We start from the raw sequence: 18,770 nt of genomic DNA on the forward strand, positions 1-18,770 counted from the left end.
GTGCTAAGGCGAGTTTCTGTAGGTTTGAGGTGCTTTGAAAAGAAGCCCAGCAGCGACCAGGCTATGCCATCATGCTGCTGGAGTACTGCAGCATGATGGCAGTACTGTGGCCGACTCGTTTACCATGAGGCATGTTGGCGCATCAGGGAACGAATGAATCAGCATCACTTCCCCGATAACTACTCCCTACTGAATCCATCCGAACAGCCCTGCCCAATCTACTGTGCATGTACATCATCAACAGCGAAGTCAACCCCTGGTGCCTACTTAAACTCCCGGCCGTTCGACACTATCTTCAGTGGGCGCGGGAGTAGCAACAGCAATATGGCTCACCTTCCACCTTTTGGCACTTTGGCACTAGCGTTTTTCCTTGTACGCTAGAAAAAGCGACGATCTCTGCTTGTTGCTACTTCCATGCCATGTGCGTTATGACATTATTTGCGAATACTTCCATATGTATGTGTTATTACTTTGTTGTGGTGACATCGAAACTAATCCTGGGACTACCACACGTTAAAAGTATTTTCTTGAAACACAGACTTTACCTGATGAACCCTCGGAACAAATGGCTATCCTCTTCCAGCTTCTGAAAGACGTTCTGTTTCGATTGATTCAGTCCTCAAAGGATCAGACAGAATTGGTTGCTGATGTTAAAGCAATGAAAGTGAGGCAAAAAAAATATAGAAAGCAAGATTGGCTGCATCCAAGAAAGACTGGATGCTCTTGAAGAAAAAGCAAATTGACTTGATCAGTTTAAAGGGACAGTAAAGCGAAACAATAAATCAGTTTAGATTAATGAAGCATTGCTTGAGAACCCTGCAGGCAGTCATTTAAAAAAATAGTTTGATTATTAGATGAGAAAATGAAAGTCCAAGTATCAGTATTTCAATTTCGCGCCGAAACCCCAGCGCCGGTACGTCAGCGTGACGTCAGAGATTCCAAAGTATGTTTTCGCATTTGGGCTGCGATGGCTGAATAAAGGTTCCTGAAACTTGACATGTTTAATGTTTATTTCTTTAGAACACAATGCAGTCAATCTGTACAGCTATATATAGTTAGTAGGCCCTAGAAGATGCCATCAAAATCCGAGACATCACAGCCTCCAGGGGCGGAAACTTAAGTAGGCGTCGCCACCCGTATTTCGTTCTTGATCTTTTTCTGGCTTACCAAACGTCTTATCGTTGTAAGAGTGGTGTTTTTGGTGTTGTAGAACGGTAATTTACTGATGCAGAAGAAATTATTTTTCACTTTAGTGTCCCTTTAAGGAACAAATCATGGGTGTCCAGAAATGTGTAGAGACTTGCAACACTAAGCTTGTTTCTTTGCAATCTCGGTTCAACGACCTAGAGGACAGATCACGAAGAAACAATGTAATTTTTCATGGCATCCCCGATTTACACGAATCATGGAAAGAATCTGAGGCCCACATCATTAACGCACTAACAACTATCATCGGCAATCTACCCGATATGGCAATCTAATACACTCATCGTCTCGGTTAGTATTCACCTGACAAATGCTGCCCCATTATAGCCAAATTCAGCAACTGCAAAGTAAAGAAAAAGGTGCTTTCCACGCATCAGCTCCTTAAAGATAAAGACATCACGATCTGTAAATAACTACTCACCAGCCGCCCGCCATATTCAAAGTAGACTGATTGCCTTTGCAAGGAAGTTACCGGGCAAACCCGTTTCATCTCCAATACAACTAATTAGTCGTAAACAATAAGCAGTACATGTACGATCCTGTTACAGACAGCGTGACAGAGTGCACGTCGTAACACACACGTGTTAACACTAAAGCGTGTACTGCACCACCCAATCGTCCATAGGGAAGTGCGAGGGGCAGTGGAAGACACTTATACGCCTATCTGTCCTTTTCACTAACATTCAAAGCATCAAAAAACTACACGACTCGTTCACTTCCGCAGTCGACACGTTCAACCCAGATATCATTGTACTTACAAAAACTTGGCTGCATCCACATATTAGAGACCATGAAATCTCTACCGCACATGGCTTCTCAGTTTATCGCTGCGACAGTATGTTGCATCAAGGTGGTAGCGCTTTTCTGGCAATTAATAAACACTTACATTCCCAGCACATTAATATTACTACTAAGTTGGAGATACTCTGGGCAATTATTGAAATAAATTACGAAAAAATTATAATGGGCATATGTTATCGCGATCCTACTGATGCTGCTTCCTTTCCTAACGATTGCAAGAGTCAATCAATATTGTGGTAACAGGCTTTCCTTCCTTACGCTTGTTTCTACTGGGTGACTTCAACATTCCAAACATAGCCTGGCATAGCGAACCCATTGTGATACATCCTTTCTCCGCATAATCAAAAGATTTTGTTCACTTGTGCGCACTGTTCTCTTTCAGTCAACTGATAACACAGTCCTCCAGAATCACACCACAAGTTGCTAACACCCTTGACCTTCTGCTAACAATACGACCCGATTTTATTTCGAACATTATTTACTTACTGTCCTTAAGCACTCACTCTCTTATCGATTTCAACATCAACATTTCACGTCCGAAATGAGAAAAAAAGATCAAGACAATTCACGACTATAAGGAAGCTGACTTTGAAACAATTAACGAGTTCTGTATTTTCCTTGACACCATTCCGACTGATTTCTATAACCCCAGTGCGCAATCAAACTGGAATATGTATATCACTAAAATTAGTGAATTAACGGAAGAATTTATCCCTACCTACAATCTTTCCTATAATGATAACGCTCGCTGATATAACACCCACATAGGCTGCTGAGCACGAGGTCGCGGGATCGAATCCCGGCCACGGCGGCCGCATTTCGATGGGGGCGAAATGCGAAAACACCCGTGTGCTTAGATTTAGGTGCACGTTAAAGAACCCCAGGTGGTCAAAATTTCCGGAGTCCTCCACTACGGCGTGCCTCATCATCAGAAAGTGGTTTTGGCACGTAAAACCCCAAATATTATTATTATATAACACCCACATTAAGTGCCTTTCTAACAAAAAGAAATGTTTGTACAGACCAGCTAAAAAAATCTACAAGCGCTGAAAGATGGGCAGCTTACAAACGTCCTACACATAACTGCATGACAGCGCTTAACAAGCTTAAGATAACTTTTTAAAGAACACATTTTTATCCATGCTAACTACTGATACGAAAAAGTTCTGGCGCACGATTACCCCAAAACATGACGCCATAACCCTTGTTGATAGCACTGATAACGCAATTCCGTCTGCCGATTGTGCATCCGCATTAAATGACATTTATACGCACACTTTTTCTAAACACACTCGTATAACACGCCCAAATACACTATCTTAAGACTACGCTGCAATGTACCCTTTAATAATCGAACCCGTCAGCATAGAAAAAGTAATTGCATCACTGAAACTCTCATCTGCTCCTGGCTGTGACTTAATGCAAAGTTTCTAAAGAACACTAGCACAAATTTACAAAGATTTTCCAGCAATCACTTGACAAAGGTTCAGTGCCTGCTTATTGGAAGGTGAGGAACATGATTCCACTCTACAAAACAGGTGCTAAACATTCCCCACTAAATTATCCGCCTATTTCTTTAACCAGTATACCATGCAAAAATTATCGAGCATATTCCGTTTTCTCATATTGCCAAGTTCTTAGAAGAAAACTCCTTTTTTTCTGAGTTTCAACACGGCCTCCGCAGAACATATTCATGTGACACCCAACTAGTATCATTCATGCATAAACTGAACCTTTTGCTTGACCACTCTTGATCTGCAGACCTAACTTTTTAGACTTCACAAAAGCGTTCAACAAAGTGTGCCACAGCTTATTAATCTACAAAGTGCACCAACTAAACCTTCATCCTAAACTTTTGTACTGGCTTGAGGTTTTCCTCACTAACCGTTCACAGTTTGATTCAGCTAATGAAGTAACCTCTAATCCGAGTCCTGCTTATTTGAGTGTACCAAAGGGCTCTGTGCTTGGACCCCTCCCATCTCTTATACATATTAATGACTTACCTTCCTGTATTTCCTCTCACATTCACCTATTTGCTGACGACTGTGTAATCTACACCGAAATAACTAGCGATGAGGATGTAACCAGGCTTCAAGCTGTCCTTAACGCCATTTTTGCATGGTGCAATTCATGGTTAATGGAACTAAATGCTATCAAATGTAAATTGATGCGTGTATTTAGAACTACCAGTGAACCACTTGTGTACTCCCTTAATAACGCTCCATTAGATTTGGTAACAAGTTACAAGTACCTTAGCCTTCACATCACGTCCGATCTCACTTGGCATACCCACATCTCCCATATAATAAGTAACGCTAACCGAATGCTAGGTTACTTAGGACGAAACTTTTCCAAAGCACCTTCTTCCTTAAAATTATTCCTCTATAAAACTCAATAGGACCCAAACTTCAGTATGATGCTTATACCGGGATTCGGGTCAAATAAACCTAATGCACTCACTATAAATGGTACAGAATAAGTCTACTCGTTTCATTCTTTCTAACTATAATAAAACTGCAAGTATCAGTGCCATGAAATCTAGCCTTAACTTACCGTCCTTGTCATCACATCGCAAAATATTCCATCTGTGCCTTTTTCATAAGTTATTTCATCACCTGCTGTTACGAAACAAACTTATTTCCCTGCCTCCGTATGTATTGCACAGACTTGATGACATTCATAAGGTCGGCATTCCATTATGCAGATCCAACGCTTTTTTGAAGTCATTTGTACCATGCCCTTCCAATGAGTGGAACCGCCTTCATGCTTCGATGGCCACTATCGCATATCACCAATTATTCAAGAATGTCATAGCTAGCCCTGCATAACTAGGGACCTTTTTCTTCACATTGTTCGACCTATACTCACGAACGCCATAGCTAACTTTCTATATCTAAATATCTAGATGCCACTTGCTTTTGTAATTAGGGAGGTTAGGGAAGTCCAGGATTATTCTCAATTTGAAGAGATAACAATATAATTAGTCAAGAGGAAACAGGCTAGCCAACCTAGTCACAGTAAGGGTAAAAGTAGATGACAAGTCAAGGACAATATACTTATATATATATATAACCTTCTGCTTTATTAACTCCTGTTTGTTAAATTTACTCGTTTTTCTTGTAACCACTCCCTTCTATAATGCTGTAATGGCCCTGAGGGTATGACAAATAAATAAATAAACACCGCAGTTGTCAACCATATTCTGGCTTTTTGAAAGGAGTGTTCTTGCTCCAAGTACCAATGGAAGGTAGGCATGTTCTTTTTTTTTTTAGTCACGATGCAGCAGGTCAGTAAGTGGCTGAAGAACATGCGCACAGGATGTGTTTGAAGCAACTGCGAAAATTCACGAACCCCAAAAACTCAAGCAACCTTCGGAAGTAGGTTGGAGAGGAGAAGTCCTCGATTGCACGCACCCGTTATTCCAGTGGCTTGATGCCTTGGGGTCAAGCTGACATAGGCGATCACAAACACCTACCAAGACAAGCGCCCGAGTCCGATGGCTAGCGTTATTGACCAGAGCCCATGCGACATGATGGCATTGTTGTTCACTGTGTGGAACATGGGTGAGGATTTGGCACACTGGCGATCTGCGGCCGTGGCAGGAAGGATAGACAGCTCGGCTCCAATCTCTATGAGGAGGCAGGTGACGGTGACACGGTTGACAACCATGAAAAAGTGACTTGTTCAAGGGCCGAGGTCGCATGCCGTCGTTAGCGACTGGCCGGTGCGTTTCCCGCCCACGAACAGGGCTGAGTGCAGCGACTTGCTTGTTTGCGAAAGTGACGGTGGTACTAGCCCAACAGTCATGGCCAGTCTAGGTGCACTGTGAGACTGTGAAGCCGAATGGTTATGCTCAAGTTGGTCAACAGTGTTGCTGCCAGTCGCCAGCTTCTCCAATGCACTGGTAAAGTGGTCGACTGTTTGCTCTAGGCGTGAGAGCAAGTCTCTTGGCTCCAAGACTCTCAGAATGGCGATACGTAGCTGTGCACACACGAGCGGTCACATGCAGTCAGCAAAAGTAGCTAACCAATCAAGACTCATCTCACCGGAACCCAATAGCACCATGCTAAGAATTGTGGGAGGTGTTGCAAAAAAACATTGTGCAAAATTGGAAGCTGGCTCTCATTTGCAAAGTGCTTGCCAGTAATTAATGCAGCCAGTGCAGCAGTAGTAACAGTTATTAGTCGCCGAGTTCCTCGAAGAGGAGCTCTTGGCGCCTACTCTGTTGTCACGGCTCAAGGTACTGATGGACCATGCGTTTCAGGGCATCATATGCAGTGAGCGAAGGCGTACCCACTAGCAGGTCAATTATGGCATCGGCGACGTCAGAGGGTAACGTGGACATGCAGGTACTCTGCTGTCTGCGAGGCGATGCGTAAGAGTTAAAAAGAGGCCTCTACTTGCATAAACTAAACTCAGGGATTCTTAAGCCAGAAGTTGGGAAGCTGAAGCTCTCCGACAATAACAACAGATGTAATCATGCCACCGTCTCTGTCAGCAGGTGTAGAAGTAACATCGTCCATGCCTAGTGTTCGAAAATAAAATTTAATGTCCTGCATCACCAGTTGTTGGGAGCTCCCTTTAGGGTAGGCAAGGAATACACACTATGACAACATGAGAATGCACACTCGATTGGCTTTGTTCAATAGTAAAGGCAGGTTTGCCAAGTGGCTGTGGTGGTGTCCCAGTCGGGCAGCCGCCTAGGTTCCAAGAAAGAGCAGCGGGCAATGACCTCTACTGCCAGTTAAACTGGATTTCCCGAGCAAGGGGCAATGACCCCCGTGGCAAGGAAAACTGGATTTCCTAGAAGAGGCGAAAACGAAGTGATGGATGCTCCCTACAACATTGTTGCACATGCCTAGTCCTGGTTAGTCACTACCGATGATGTGCTGTGGCATGTCGTGACTCAAACCTGTCCTAGAAATGATTCCTGACAGTTCACATGTGGTTTCTGCCTCCCTTAATAAATTAGCATATCCATAAAACAAAGTATATTTTGTTTGTAGTATCCTTAACTGCATTAAACAATTGTGTTTTAATTTTGTGTTACTTTTGATCAGCCTAAACACAGGGGTCGACTGACATTCTGCATGGATCTCTATTCGCGTTCTTACACAAGTACACCGTTTAAGCATAACTAAGACTTGGCTCAATGATGTAACATTATCACAGAGCAATCTCAAGCCTACAAGAACGTCAAGTCATGAGGGCTCTGGATTAAACTCTGCCATCTTAGTTGTTTCAATGTGATCAGTACAGCATTATTTCTGCATTTTGCTCCAATCAGTATGCAGACAAGGCTCGCAAACCTGCTAATTTGTCCTCAGCAGCTGAATGTCACACACACTTTACCAAATGATACCAAGCTACTCAGACTTGGCCATTCACAATGCTCACACACGCAAGCAAATGTAAGAGAAGTGCCAGTCAAAGCCCACCTGAGGCGGAGCTTAACTGCTCCACAGTCTCCGTAGTCTGCACGCTCCTAGACTCGCTCCATTCTTTCAAGCAGCACCCAACAGACTTGTCAGCCAGAGGCAAGCTGCACTGCATGCCAACCTCGACCTGACCGACGACCTTGGAAGGGGTGTGGCATTCCATTCTGGCAGGGACGCTTTCAGCTAAGCTCATCGCATTTCTGAAGCCTGCAGAAAATAATTGGGGTGACCGCAGTCCTGTTATGGTATCGAAAAGAGGTAAATACAACAACAAAATAAACGCAGAGGCACCTTACAATGCATAGCGATGGAATACAACATAACCTTTTCGGTTCAGTATTCCTGAAAGGCTACAGATGGTAATCCACATTGATTACTCTAATGCAAAGCAACCTCTTTTCTGTGAAAGGATTACGACAATTGAACATATGTCAGACACTTTTTTCTAGGATATATTCTAAAGCTATCGGTGCAGTCCAAATTTCGAAAAGTGACTGCAAGATCCTAGGGTCATTCCAATAGCCCTATTTAATGTCCACTCTAAGATCCCCATGTCTTGCGCCAGCTGACACAATTCTGTTCTTGCAAAATTTCTATTTCATCACACCACCTAGTTGTCTGCTGTCCACAATGATATCAATTCTTCTGGTACCCATTCTGTAGCCCTGATAGATCGTCGGTTACCCACCCCACACATTACATTGCTTGCGAAAATTCTTTTTTAATACAACAGCATTGTTTAGGGATTTGATCCAATTATGGGTAGCTCCGTGTGTGTGTGTGCATGCATGTAAGCAAGCAAGCAAGCAAGAATGCATGCATGCATGTATGTATGTATGTCCGCATCTAACATCTTTCCTGCCAACTTTGGCGACTGGGTAGTCTATGGCCAAATTGGTAGAGCACCTGGCTGCTGTGCTGAGGGAACTGTAACTGCTGAGGGAGCATGTAACATTGTCTACGTGCTGATCTTCAACAAACATTTTTGATGCCAAGCTGGTTCACTGGGTATGTGCCACTCTTCAATGGCCCTGGGCGGCATCTCCCACTTATCTCCAATTACCCTTTTCTTGTCATCTAATTTTACCCTATGACTAGGTTGGCTAGCCTGTTTCCTCTTAACTAATTATATCTTTATCTCTTCAAATTGAGAACAATCCTGGACCTCCCTAACCGATGCTCACAGCCATTTACCCTTCCTAACACATCTACATCCTGCACTATGCTAGGGTCGGCACAGTGTATGAAACCTATTTCCTTCCTTGTTTTCCCATTACAGCTTTTCCAGGAGGACTTCATGTTATAGCGCTTCCGGAAGAAGGTATTCATAATTTGAAGGCGATTTCTTTCTGTGAATTCTACCAACACCTCTCGTCTACATTTTCTAGAGTTGATGCCATAGTTCCCAGTCACCCTTTCTGCCAACCAATTTCCACCTAGTTTTGCATTAAAGTTACCTATGACTACAGTACACCTTGGACATTTCTCATTGCTAATTCAACCTCCTCATAAAACTGTTCTATTTCTCCTTACCACTGGAGGTTGGAGAGCAGGTTTGTACTACCTGTCATCGATATCTGCTACTAAATTTTATTAAGACGATTGTTACCCCTTTAGCGTTACCGTCACATTTTAGGGACAGAGAACAACCAAAGTGGCACAATGCATTGGGCAAACCTGTGCCCAGAAAACCAAGTACAGTGAAACCTCGTTAAACCGTAGTCGGCCAGAGCTCGGAAAAAGTACGTACTAAACGGTAGTACTGTTTAAGCGAAATAGCATGAGATCGCCCACTTACCTGTCGAAAACGAAACTCAGAGAGAGTGCGATGAAAGGGGGAAAAACATGCAGTATTTATTCACTTCGCCGGACGTAAGTGTTATTTTCATTTGATGTCGCGATGGCCTAGCACGACGACAGCGGCCTCAAGCTTACTGAAGCTGCGTGCCAGCTTCTCTGCCAGCCCCCCTCCTCTCGGCAAACACTCGCACGGCAGATTCCTCGTTGGCATTATGTATTCTCCGTGCACGCACGCAGTAGTGCTGCATAAGTCCCGGGGCACCTTTTTCATTGCCGGGTGCCGGAGTTCGGAAAAGTTTTCGTTTGGAATAGTTACGTTATCACGCCCATGTTCTCCCTGCGACGATTGCATTCATGAGGCTGACGTAACGCGCAGCTTCTGCCACTAGACAGTTTTAGTACTGCGTACGTAGCGTACGCAACGGCGTTGCGTACGTAAGATCGCTGCGTTCTGCAAACTGCGCATGTGCAGAACGCAACACAAACGGTACGAGATGCGTACGCGGCCGTTGCGTACGCACGCATCCGATTCTTGCGTGCGTACGTAGGGAGCCTTGCGTGCTGCTCTCGTGGTTCTCGTTTGTTCGGGAGAGCGCGAGACAAAAGAGTTTCCCAAGATGGCAGCGTTAAAGGCGACTCGCGGAAGGCGGTACTTTCAATGGCCTACGATTTGGCTTTGCTGCGTGAAGTGAACGCGCAGAAGGCATTCCCAGACCCTGCACGTTGGGAATGCATAGCAAAAATAGGAACTTTGTTTTTGAGGAAGTGTTCAGTGTGCGCTGTTTGCGCGAAAGGCGCGACCTGCTTTTGGCGCAGTTTGTCGCAAATGACCGTGCCAGCCTGAGAAAGCAAGTACTATTTTTTTATTTTTCTCGATGTGATTCGTGCATTATATCCTCATTAAAAGTAGAGTCTCTTAAAGGCCTAAATATAGTCCGACGAAGCGGTAACGCGCCCACACGCGACACCACGTTAGCGAGATCAACAGCGTCTAGTTTGGCCGACGGTTCGACGTACTGGCGGACACGGCCAATGCGCTCCGACGTCTAACGCTCGCCCTCTTACGTACGTAGGCATTTCGCAGTACTAAAAGCCCCAACGCGACACGCGCTCCTACGTTCCGCAAAGCCCTTGCGTGCTGCGTACGTATCGTCATGACGCAGTACTAAAACTGTGTCGGGCCTGAATAGCCCGTGCTGTCGCTTTCCGTGTCGTCCTCATCACTGTCGCTAGTTGACACTTCGGCAACAACAGCGGTAACGATGGTGAAAAGTCGATCCTCGTAGCCGACATATCTCTTCGCGGTCGCAGCAGCGCTGCCGAGCAACTTCGCATTCCAAATGCCACACACTGTAGTCAACAGCAGATCCATGTCGCGGGCCAGCGCCGACTTCGTGTCACGTTCGGTAACACGGACGATGTCTAATTTTTCTTCTATGCTGAGCACCCGGCGTCTTTTTTATCCTAGCTTCGGCATGACGCGAGTCCTCGCTTGCACGACGCCACAACCACAGCCACAACGCTCTCTGGCACGGCGTCCATACGGCGTCGAAATGATGTTGATGCGCCTTCACGTGCAAACGCACTGGGCGCTTGGAGGCCGTTGTACCGATCTCTGAGGCTTGTTCTGCCGGGCCGCCCGATGGAGACGACCCACCGCCGTGTTTGCGCGACGAAAAGTGGAAACGCTACGTTTTAACCGATGCGTACGCAATAAGCTGGTACGGTTTATGCGGATACAAAATACATTATGTTCAATGGCCGCTGAGTCGGGGAATTGACTTTACTACTTTTAAACCGAAAATACTGTTTAAGCGGGTACGGTTTAACGAGGTTTCACTGTAACACTCAACACAGTGATAGCAGCGAGCACACTGATCGATAGTCGAAATATCGTGTGCGGGTCAAGCACATCGACTTGCATACATCACTCGTAAAAAGTTCCAGTTGTATCGCTAATGCCTTCATGCTTTCCAGAAAGTATTACACAATATATATCACGCATACAATCTTATTACACAAGTTTCAGTGACAACAGACACAACCAGCGACATTTAAGAACCTTCCGATACAGAAAGGTGTCTTTTAAGCTCTGTGGCAATATTGTAAGAGAGACTGGACCAAGGAAAAGATTCACCGAAAACAAGCTATTAGAACACATACCAATACTATAGAATTCATCAATGTTGCCCGCTATGTACTGTGGGGGTTCCACTCTGCGTGCGGCTAGGGCTGAAGGCGAGCTCCGGATCTAGCCCCACGCAGTCGCTCCGTGGTACTCCCAACCCGTAGCGCGGGAATCGCGGCTACGCCGGGTTCGGACGAATAAGGCAAACAGCGGTGTCAACGGTAACAACGTTTATTGCTAATAGCAATATCAAACACTCGCAGAGGGACGTCCTCTCAGTAAAAGTAGGAAAAGGCTTGCCTCGTTGTCTGGGTGGGTCAGACAAACGAGGTCACTCACGGGATCTGGCAGGTGCAGTCCAGGTAGTCCAAGGCGTCGGCGTCCCAAGAGAGCGAGTCTCCCCCGGTAGCGCGCTTTTATACCCTTTTCCCTTTTTGCGAGGGGAAGTCCTCCTCGCCCGCCGGATACGTTTCCCTTTTCCGTGAGCCGCGTAGGAGAAGGGGAGTACGCGCGTCCTCAGGGCGACGAAGAGAGAGAGGGCGCGTAGTGCCTCTCTCCCCTTGTCAACTGCGGCGCGACCCGTCGCCGCGTGCGAACGGGTTGTCCGTGACGGCGCCTCGTCGCCACGTGCGACCGGGTTGTCGCGGGTACGCGGGAGGAAATGGAGGCGAGTGCTCCCCACAGTACTTATTAATTAGAAGCCCTACCCTCTATTCCCTCTAATCTGGAAGACCTCTGTGTTGCTTGCGGAAAGCACCCGTTACCGGCGCGTTTAAGCGGTGTTCAAGTTTCGGTATTATGGCGCAGTTTTTAAGTTGCAGGTTTCATCATTTTTTCAAGTCGGTGCTCCACTTTTACGTGACAGTGTATTGTTGTAGCTTCCACGGGGCGGCCAGACGGAGGATCTACGGCATGAGGCCTAAACGGCCGGGGCGCGCAGCGCCGCAAGAAAAAGCTGGACTGCTTCAGTTGGGGACCAGACCAAAACTGAATTTATTTCCGAGAGGGGAAACGCTGGAGGCAACTTACAGCGTTTGGGGCTGAATGGCGCCTTGACGTAAACTACCCAAAACCGAAACCAGAAGTCAACACAGCATACCACATCACCTCATCCTTGAGAGGAAAATGCGCTACTCGCTCTCCTCACAACAAAAGTAAGTCATGAGTTACAGAACACATGTTAGCACTGTAACACGCGTGTTTGGTGATGACCTCTTTACACAATAGAAAATTACATCTTTGGCTTCCCCATTTTAAGAAAAGACACATGAAAACTGAAAATGAACATGGTTGCACTACAGTTCTGAAGAGTTTCAGTACCCGTCCAGGGAAGACGATAAGATGCAGGCTTGCACACACAGATCACACATGAAAAAAAGTTCACAGAGTACAAGAGTAGACAGTGCAAACATCTGTGTGGCCCCTGGGACAGCACTGATGGCTGGCTCATTCGCCCTGAGCCTGACTCGAGACAGTCTTTGTGGCTGTCGTGGATTGGAGATTGTGCGTACAAAGCACTTTACACTCCCAAGAAGTTGGGATAGTCCCCCCGTAACGATGCCAACGACCTCACTATTGTTCAAAACTTTTTGCCATGAAAGACAAATTCGTATGGCAGCTATTACCGTAGTGAAATTGTGCATACTACACGCTTATGCTGTAAGAAATGTAATGTACAAGAAATACGGTATCCCTTCTACGGGGATGCTAAGAAATGAAGAAAAGTGTTCCTACCACTTGGACTCACTGATAAATCTGCAGTATAGCAGTAAGTACAGCATGCGCATTACACCCTTTATGCTGCCAGAAATCGCCCCATTTGAAGGATACTAATTATGCCCTATTTACCTAACAAACATGTAAGGAAATACTTTTGGCGTTAAGAGCCGAATTCGCATGGGAGGGTTGAAACCTCTGTAGACAGTAACCCAAGACAGAAAGTTACTTGGAAACATAATCCTTAAGGCATTCTGGAGGTTGTCTATGACGTGCAGAGCTACGGAGGACTGGTTCAGGTTGTAGAAGAGGAACAGCGGAAGTGTTACTCGTACAGGGACTGGAAGGTGTGTCAGTGTCCTGAGTGCCTTCAGAGGCAGTGTCTTGGGGAGGAGTGTCGCACAGACGTGGTGGTGGTGGTGAGACAGGTGGTTGCAAAGTGGCTGCAGCAGGAAAATCGGTACCAGTAGGAACTGGAAGAAAAGGTGGAAAACTATCGTCAAAGATTGTGTCGTCATTGAAATGACTCCTTTCATTTCTTGTTTCACCCTGACGTACCGAGTACTTCACCAGTTTAGATGCATTCCAACGCTTGCCATTTTCAAGCTGGAAAGCACTTCGACCTACTTTGCGATAAATCTTGAACGGACCGGAGTATTTAGTACCAGATTTTCGTGAAGATCCTCCATTCGGTCGCCACGTGGAAGCTACAACAAACTGGCGCAGGCAACTTACAGCATTTTGAGTCTCAGTGGCGCCCTGACGTAAACTACTCAAAACCGAAACCAGAAGCCAACACAGGATACCACATGTATTTGAGCGCAAAATATTTTATAGTCACATTTATTTCGGTTTTAGCTTCTTTTTAACCGAAAGGTCTCGTGCGTTTGTATAACTGGCCGTAGAGAAGTGAACAAAATGGTTGGTTCGTATGGCGGGCTTTCAACGGCTTCTGTTCTCGATTGCTGCAAGGCGTTCATGCACAGTCTGGGTCGCCAACCGGATGCAAGAGGCTGAGACGAGGCATACGGTCGGTTTCTAAGGGACCTCGTTTTCGCCTATAGGCATTCCAGCAGGAAGGGGACGGCCCTTGTTCTGGTCGGGCTACGTGACCTTTTGAAGAAAAGGCCGACCTATTCGAACGCGCTACGCTGGAGTCATAAACAAGAAAAAAAACAGCAACATATGCTGCGAACGAAGAGTACCGAGCGCCGTGGAGTCCCCTGTCCGAACCCATATGGGTGAAAACACCCGATAAAAAACAAAATAAATAAATAAATAAAATGACACGTGCAAACGATTTGTCTACTTCGCATGGAATCTTTTTCGAGAACAATGAGAGGGAGAGTGTGGCACAGTCATAGACATTGTAAATTGGCAGTGCTTGTCGTCTGCTAGGAAAGTGTCGTCTGTTAGGCAAACAAGCTGTGGGGCTAGCGCGACGGCCGCGCCACATTTGGTACGAAATTGTTGTCCTGTCAACAGGCTTTGACGCTAAAATGTCGCACTCACGTACGCTCTCCTCCCAAGAGAATGCACCGCAACGCAAATAGGCACCCCGTTTTACGGAAGACAAAAAGAGCCTGCTGACGACACTCGTGAACCACTACAAGCATATTGTGGAATGCAAGAAAACTGACGTCGCGTCGTTAACCAATAAGAATGAGACATGGAATGAAATAGCAAAATAATATAATGCCAACCACGAGATTACGTGGCGCAATCACCTGCAAGTGAAAAATGCTGGGACAACCTGTAACAAAAGCGGAAAGAGTGCGAAAGAAAAACAAGAGCGCCACAAAACTGGTAAGCGCACATGTTCTGCATGACTCGCTTGTTTGGGCTACTTATGCTCATGCGCATGTTCTGTATTCGGTGGGTGAGTGCGTGACAGCCCGGCATGCTGAGCATAAATATCGTCGTGCGCGCTAATAACTAGTGATGGCATGTGTAACCATTGGAGATGAGAAAATGCGCTCGCAATCAATCTTACTGCGATTGTGGAAAGCACACTAGCATCAGGCGCAGGTGCTTCGCGATGAGCAGAGTCATCTTTCCAACTGCACGACACGTTGTTGACTGAGGAATGCACACCAGATGCCCGGTGACTGTGAAACGTGCCAGCGCCGTAAAACATCAGAACCATCAGCAACTGCAGCATGGGAGGCACACAGGCTGTCCTCTGTTGTCCCCGCTTTCCCGGATAGGCAACATAGTGAGAAGTTGTTGCACGGCGTTCTTCGTGAATCTGTAGCGACGAAGGAATTGTCCGTCGTCGTACAACTCCATTGGATTTGCTCGGTCACGTAGGGAAGGTCGTGGAATTTTCGGCAAGGGATGCACCTCTGAAAATGCTGTATCCACGGTGTGGCAAGCAAACTCAAAAGCAGCTAACCTCTACGCAACGTCCGTTCGGGAAGCTGCCAGGTTTGAATAACGCACGAAGTCAGTTTCAAGCTAGCCTGGGAGTAGACACGAAACTTGAGCGGACTTTCACCCAGCCAAGTTGTTCGCAAGTCGTCCGCAAGGTCGAGTACAATTTAAGACGCACGACGAAGCTGTCTTGAGACTGCCAGAAGTCAAGTTCGAGCCAAATTAGATCTCTGCATTCGGGGGTAAAGATGAACCAACCAGCCCCATTAAACACACTGCTAACTTATTAAGATTGACACAGCTGATACTAGTCCAATCCGCCGGAGACCTTATCGCGTCTCTCACACAGATTGACACGTTATCCAAGCTGAAGTAGACAAGATACTAAACAAAAGTGTAATTTAGCCATCTTTGTGTCCTTGGGCATTGCTGGTTATCTTGGTCAATATAGGAAGAATGGCAGCTGCCGATTTTGTGTCAACTACCATCAACTGAACCAGATCATGAAAAGGGATATGTACCCACTCCTGTGGATTGATGATGTCCTCAACTGCGTTCACAGATCGAAATACTTCTTTTCAATTGGCCTCCAATCTACCATTTGGCAGATTTCGGTTGATGAACTTCACCATGAGAAGACTGCTTTCACTGTATTGACAAAAAACCAGCCAAAGAAAGATGCACACAAGAAACATACAAGAGGACAGGAAAGAGAATGTTTTTTTTTTCTTAATACAATGCAGCAACTATCCCAACGTGTTTTACAAAACTGTTCTTGTTACATCGGACGGTATTTACCATTTTAAGGTTATGCCTTTGTAATGATGTTTGTAATGCCTCGGCAACTTTTGAAAGAATGATGGACTCTCTCCTTTGGGGCTATAAGTGGTCCATCTGTTTGTTATCTAAACAATATCACCGTATATTCCCCTACATTTCTACAGCCACCCCAGTCACTTGGCCACTATTTTTTAAGTTTTTCAGGGAGGCTGGCCTTCAACTTAACTCTTCTAAATGCCAATTAGGGCTTTGCAAAGTCAAAGTTCTTGGCCACCTTGTCCAAAGCTGCCAGTACACATCCTGATCCTGATAAGATTCATGTTGTCAAGAACTTTCCTGTGCCCTGCTGAGCAAAAGATTTGTGCAGCTTCGTGGGTTTGTGCTGCTATTTTCGTCAGTTTGAGTAATTTTGCAGATATCACCCAGCCACTGACTGACCTTCTCAGGAAGAACACTACATTCTTTTGGAGCTGCGACCAAGCCGATCCTTTTTTGCTGATAAGTGCATGCACACTGTTATAGCGCATGAGTTGCATTATGCTGTTGCATCTTCTGTATCCGCCCCCGAAAGACACTGAGCGCTGACCTCACAGGGTGACGTACACAGCTGAGAATAAATATTGTGGGCTCTTTTGTGTGCCTTCAGACCGTCCTGCGCTTCTTAGAAGTGATCGCACAGCACTATCCAGTGTGAAGGTACATCATAAAGTATAGGAAAATAAAGCGTAGTTTTCTTACCCTTTGGTTGCATGAATGTTTTCTGGCATTCATGCATGCTTGCATACAGGGAAAGCCCGCGGCAAAGCACTTCTGTGCTTGCCGACACTCACTTTATCGTTAAACGTGAGAAGCGAGTGACCTGTTGAAAGCCCAGTGCGAAAAGCACGCACACGCCAATCTGTGCTACGAAATACAAGCTCAAGCACATAGCGAGCCGTGCCAATTTAATCCACAGGAAAGAGACTCTAAGCGATGAGTGAAGGTGCACGCAAGCACGTAGCAAGCCATGTCAATCCAATCCAGTAGACAGGAGAAGGGGAAGCGTATTTATAACATGTGTATTAAAGTCAAACTCCTGCCCATAATCAGCGATATTAAGAACATACTGCACGCTGCTCAAGATTGTAAGGTGGCCAAATGCTACTCCTCTGTTTGTAAGCTTACCGCCTCTCACTACTTTGATGCATAAGCATTCTTTGGCGAGTACCCTAGCAGAATCTGTCTGTCACGCGAAAAGTGTAATGCCTTCTATGTGCAGAAAAATGTGTAATTTGTGAAGCTAACATATTTAATGGTTTTAATTCTGTAAATGTAGATGATTGGCAGCTTTATAAGTGATAAGGAACAACTGAAAAGAAGAACTGTTCCGAGAGAAAACCCTTATGATCAGATTTATGCATATTCATAGGGATACATAATGCTCCATAGAAGATGCCTGGCGAACCCTATATTAGGGGGGGCCAACATGAAATTTGGGGGTGGGCAAGCAAATTTAGGGTTATAGGCTTACGCATACTATAGTATGCATACATAGGTAACTGCAGTGGAGTTCCTGCATCTTACTGCTACAAACTAAACTACTATCTGGAAACTGAAATTAATGCGCCACCACATCTGTTCTGCATCTAATAACCGTAGTTTCTAGATGCAATTTTTACATGTCACTCATACATATAAAAAGATTAACGCTCAATGTGATCGGCAGGAAGTGGCAACAACTGATTCGACAACTGAACATTCAATGTTCAAAGGATTTTCTTTTCTATGAACAAAAACGGCAACGGACATTGTGACGTGTTTCGTTTATTGAGCAACCTAAAATTTCCTCAAAGTAATTTTTTTTTGTTATTTTCAGGCAGTTTAGATGTGTGCGTGCTTTTTAAACTGCCATCTTATTTTTTTATGCTTTTGTCAAGTGCATGCGCTTGATCATATAAAACGTTATTAGTCATGTCAACAGTTAGCAATTATCACATCCAAATGCAGACACTCATAGATGGTTTCTCTATTCTGACTGGGGTTTTCCAGAATAAATCACAGGAAACTAGATTCACTAAAGTGTGTGACGAATTATTGTTTAATTCTGTACACATTTAATAATGGTAAATATCCCACGATGGTTTTCAACGACCTCATAGCTTTGTAAAGAGGCTTGTGGGGGTCGAGAATCACGTACATTTGAAGCCACAGGCATTTTTCTTCATATTACCCATACATATTTCTGTATTTGCTTCAGTGTTGCGTACGGAGGCTTCGTCGAACAAAGTTGCCTCTGCAGTCAGAGATGACATTCACAAGCTTTTGTAAATACTGTGCACCACACTGTTTGAAGTGAACATACGATTTTGTATGTCACTGTCTTACGTTGGCTTGATATGTTATGCACACCCGGCCGTGCTTAATTTTGAAGCCATCTGCTTCTCTGAGGACAATTTCAGTTATGGTTTTGAGGATAGTATCGCGGCTCAAAATAGCATTTTGTGGATTTCGTTGCAGCTTGTCATGCAGCTGATTAGGTGTGATACTCT

The 18,770-nt window shown here is 45.2% G+C and overlaps 1 protein-coding gene across 1 annotated transcript in view; it reads right to left on the bottom strand.

Moving 5' to 3' along the window:
- The window catches only part of LOC139049241 (zinc finger protein 271-like), a 68,228-nt gene that overhangs the window by 45,074 nt on the left and 4,384 nt on the right, over positions 1-18,770 (bottom strand). Inside the window, exon 2 of the mRNA XM_070524613.1 lies at positions 7,446-7,652. Coding sequence (XP_070380714.1) covers positions 7,446-7,638 — 193 coding nt within the window. The 5' untranslated portion in view covers positions 7,639-7,652. The remainder of the gene's footprint in view (positions 1-7,445; positions 7,653-18,770) is intronic.

Source organism: Dermacentor albipictus, chromosome 8 (assembly GCF_038994185.2).
Source record: "Dermacentor albipictus isolate Rhodes 1998 colony chromosome 8, USDA_Dalb.pri_finalv2, whole genome shotgun sequence".
In the NCBI taxonomy this organism is placed as follows: domain Eukaryota; kingdom Metazoa; phylum Arthropoda; class Arachnida; order Ixodida; family Ixodidae; genus Dermacentor; species Dermacentor albipictus.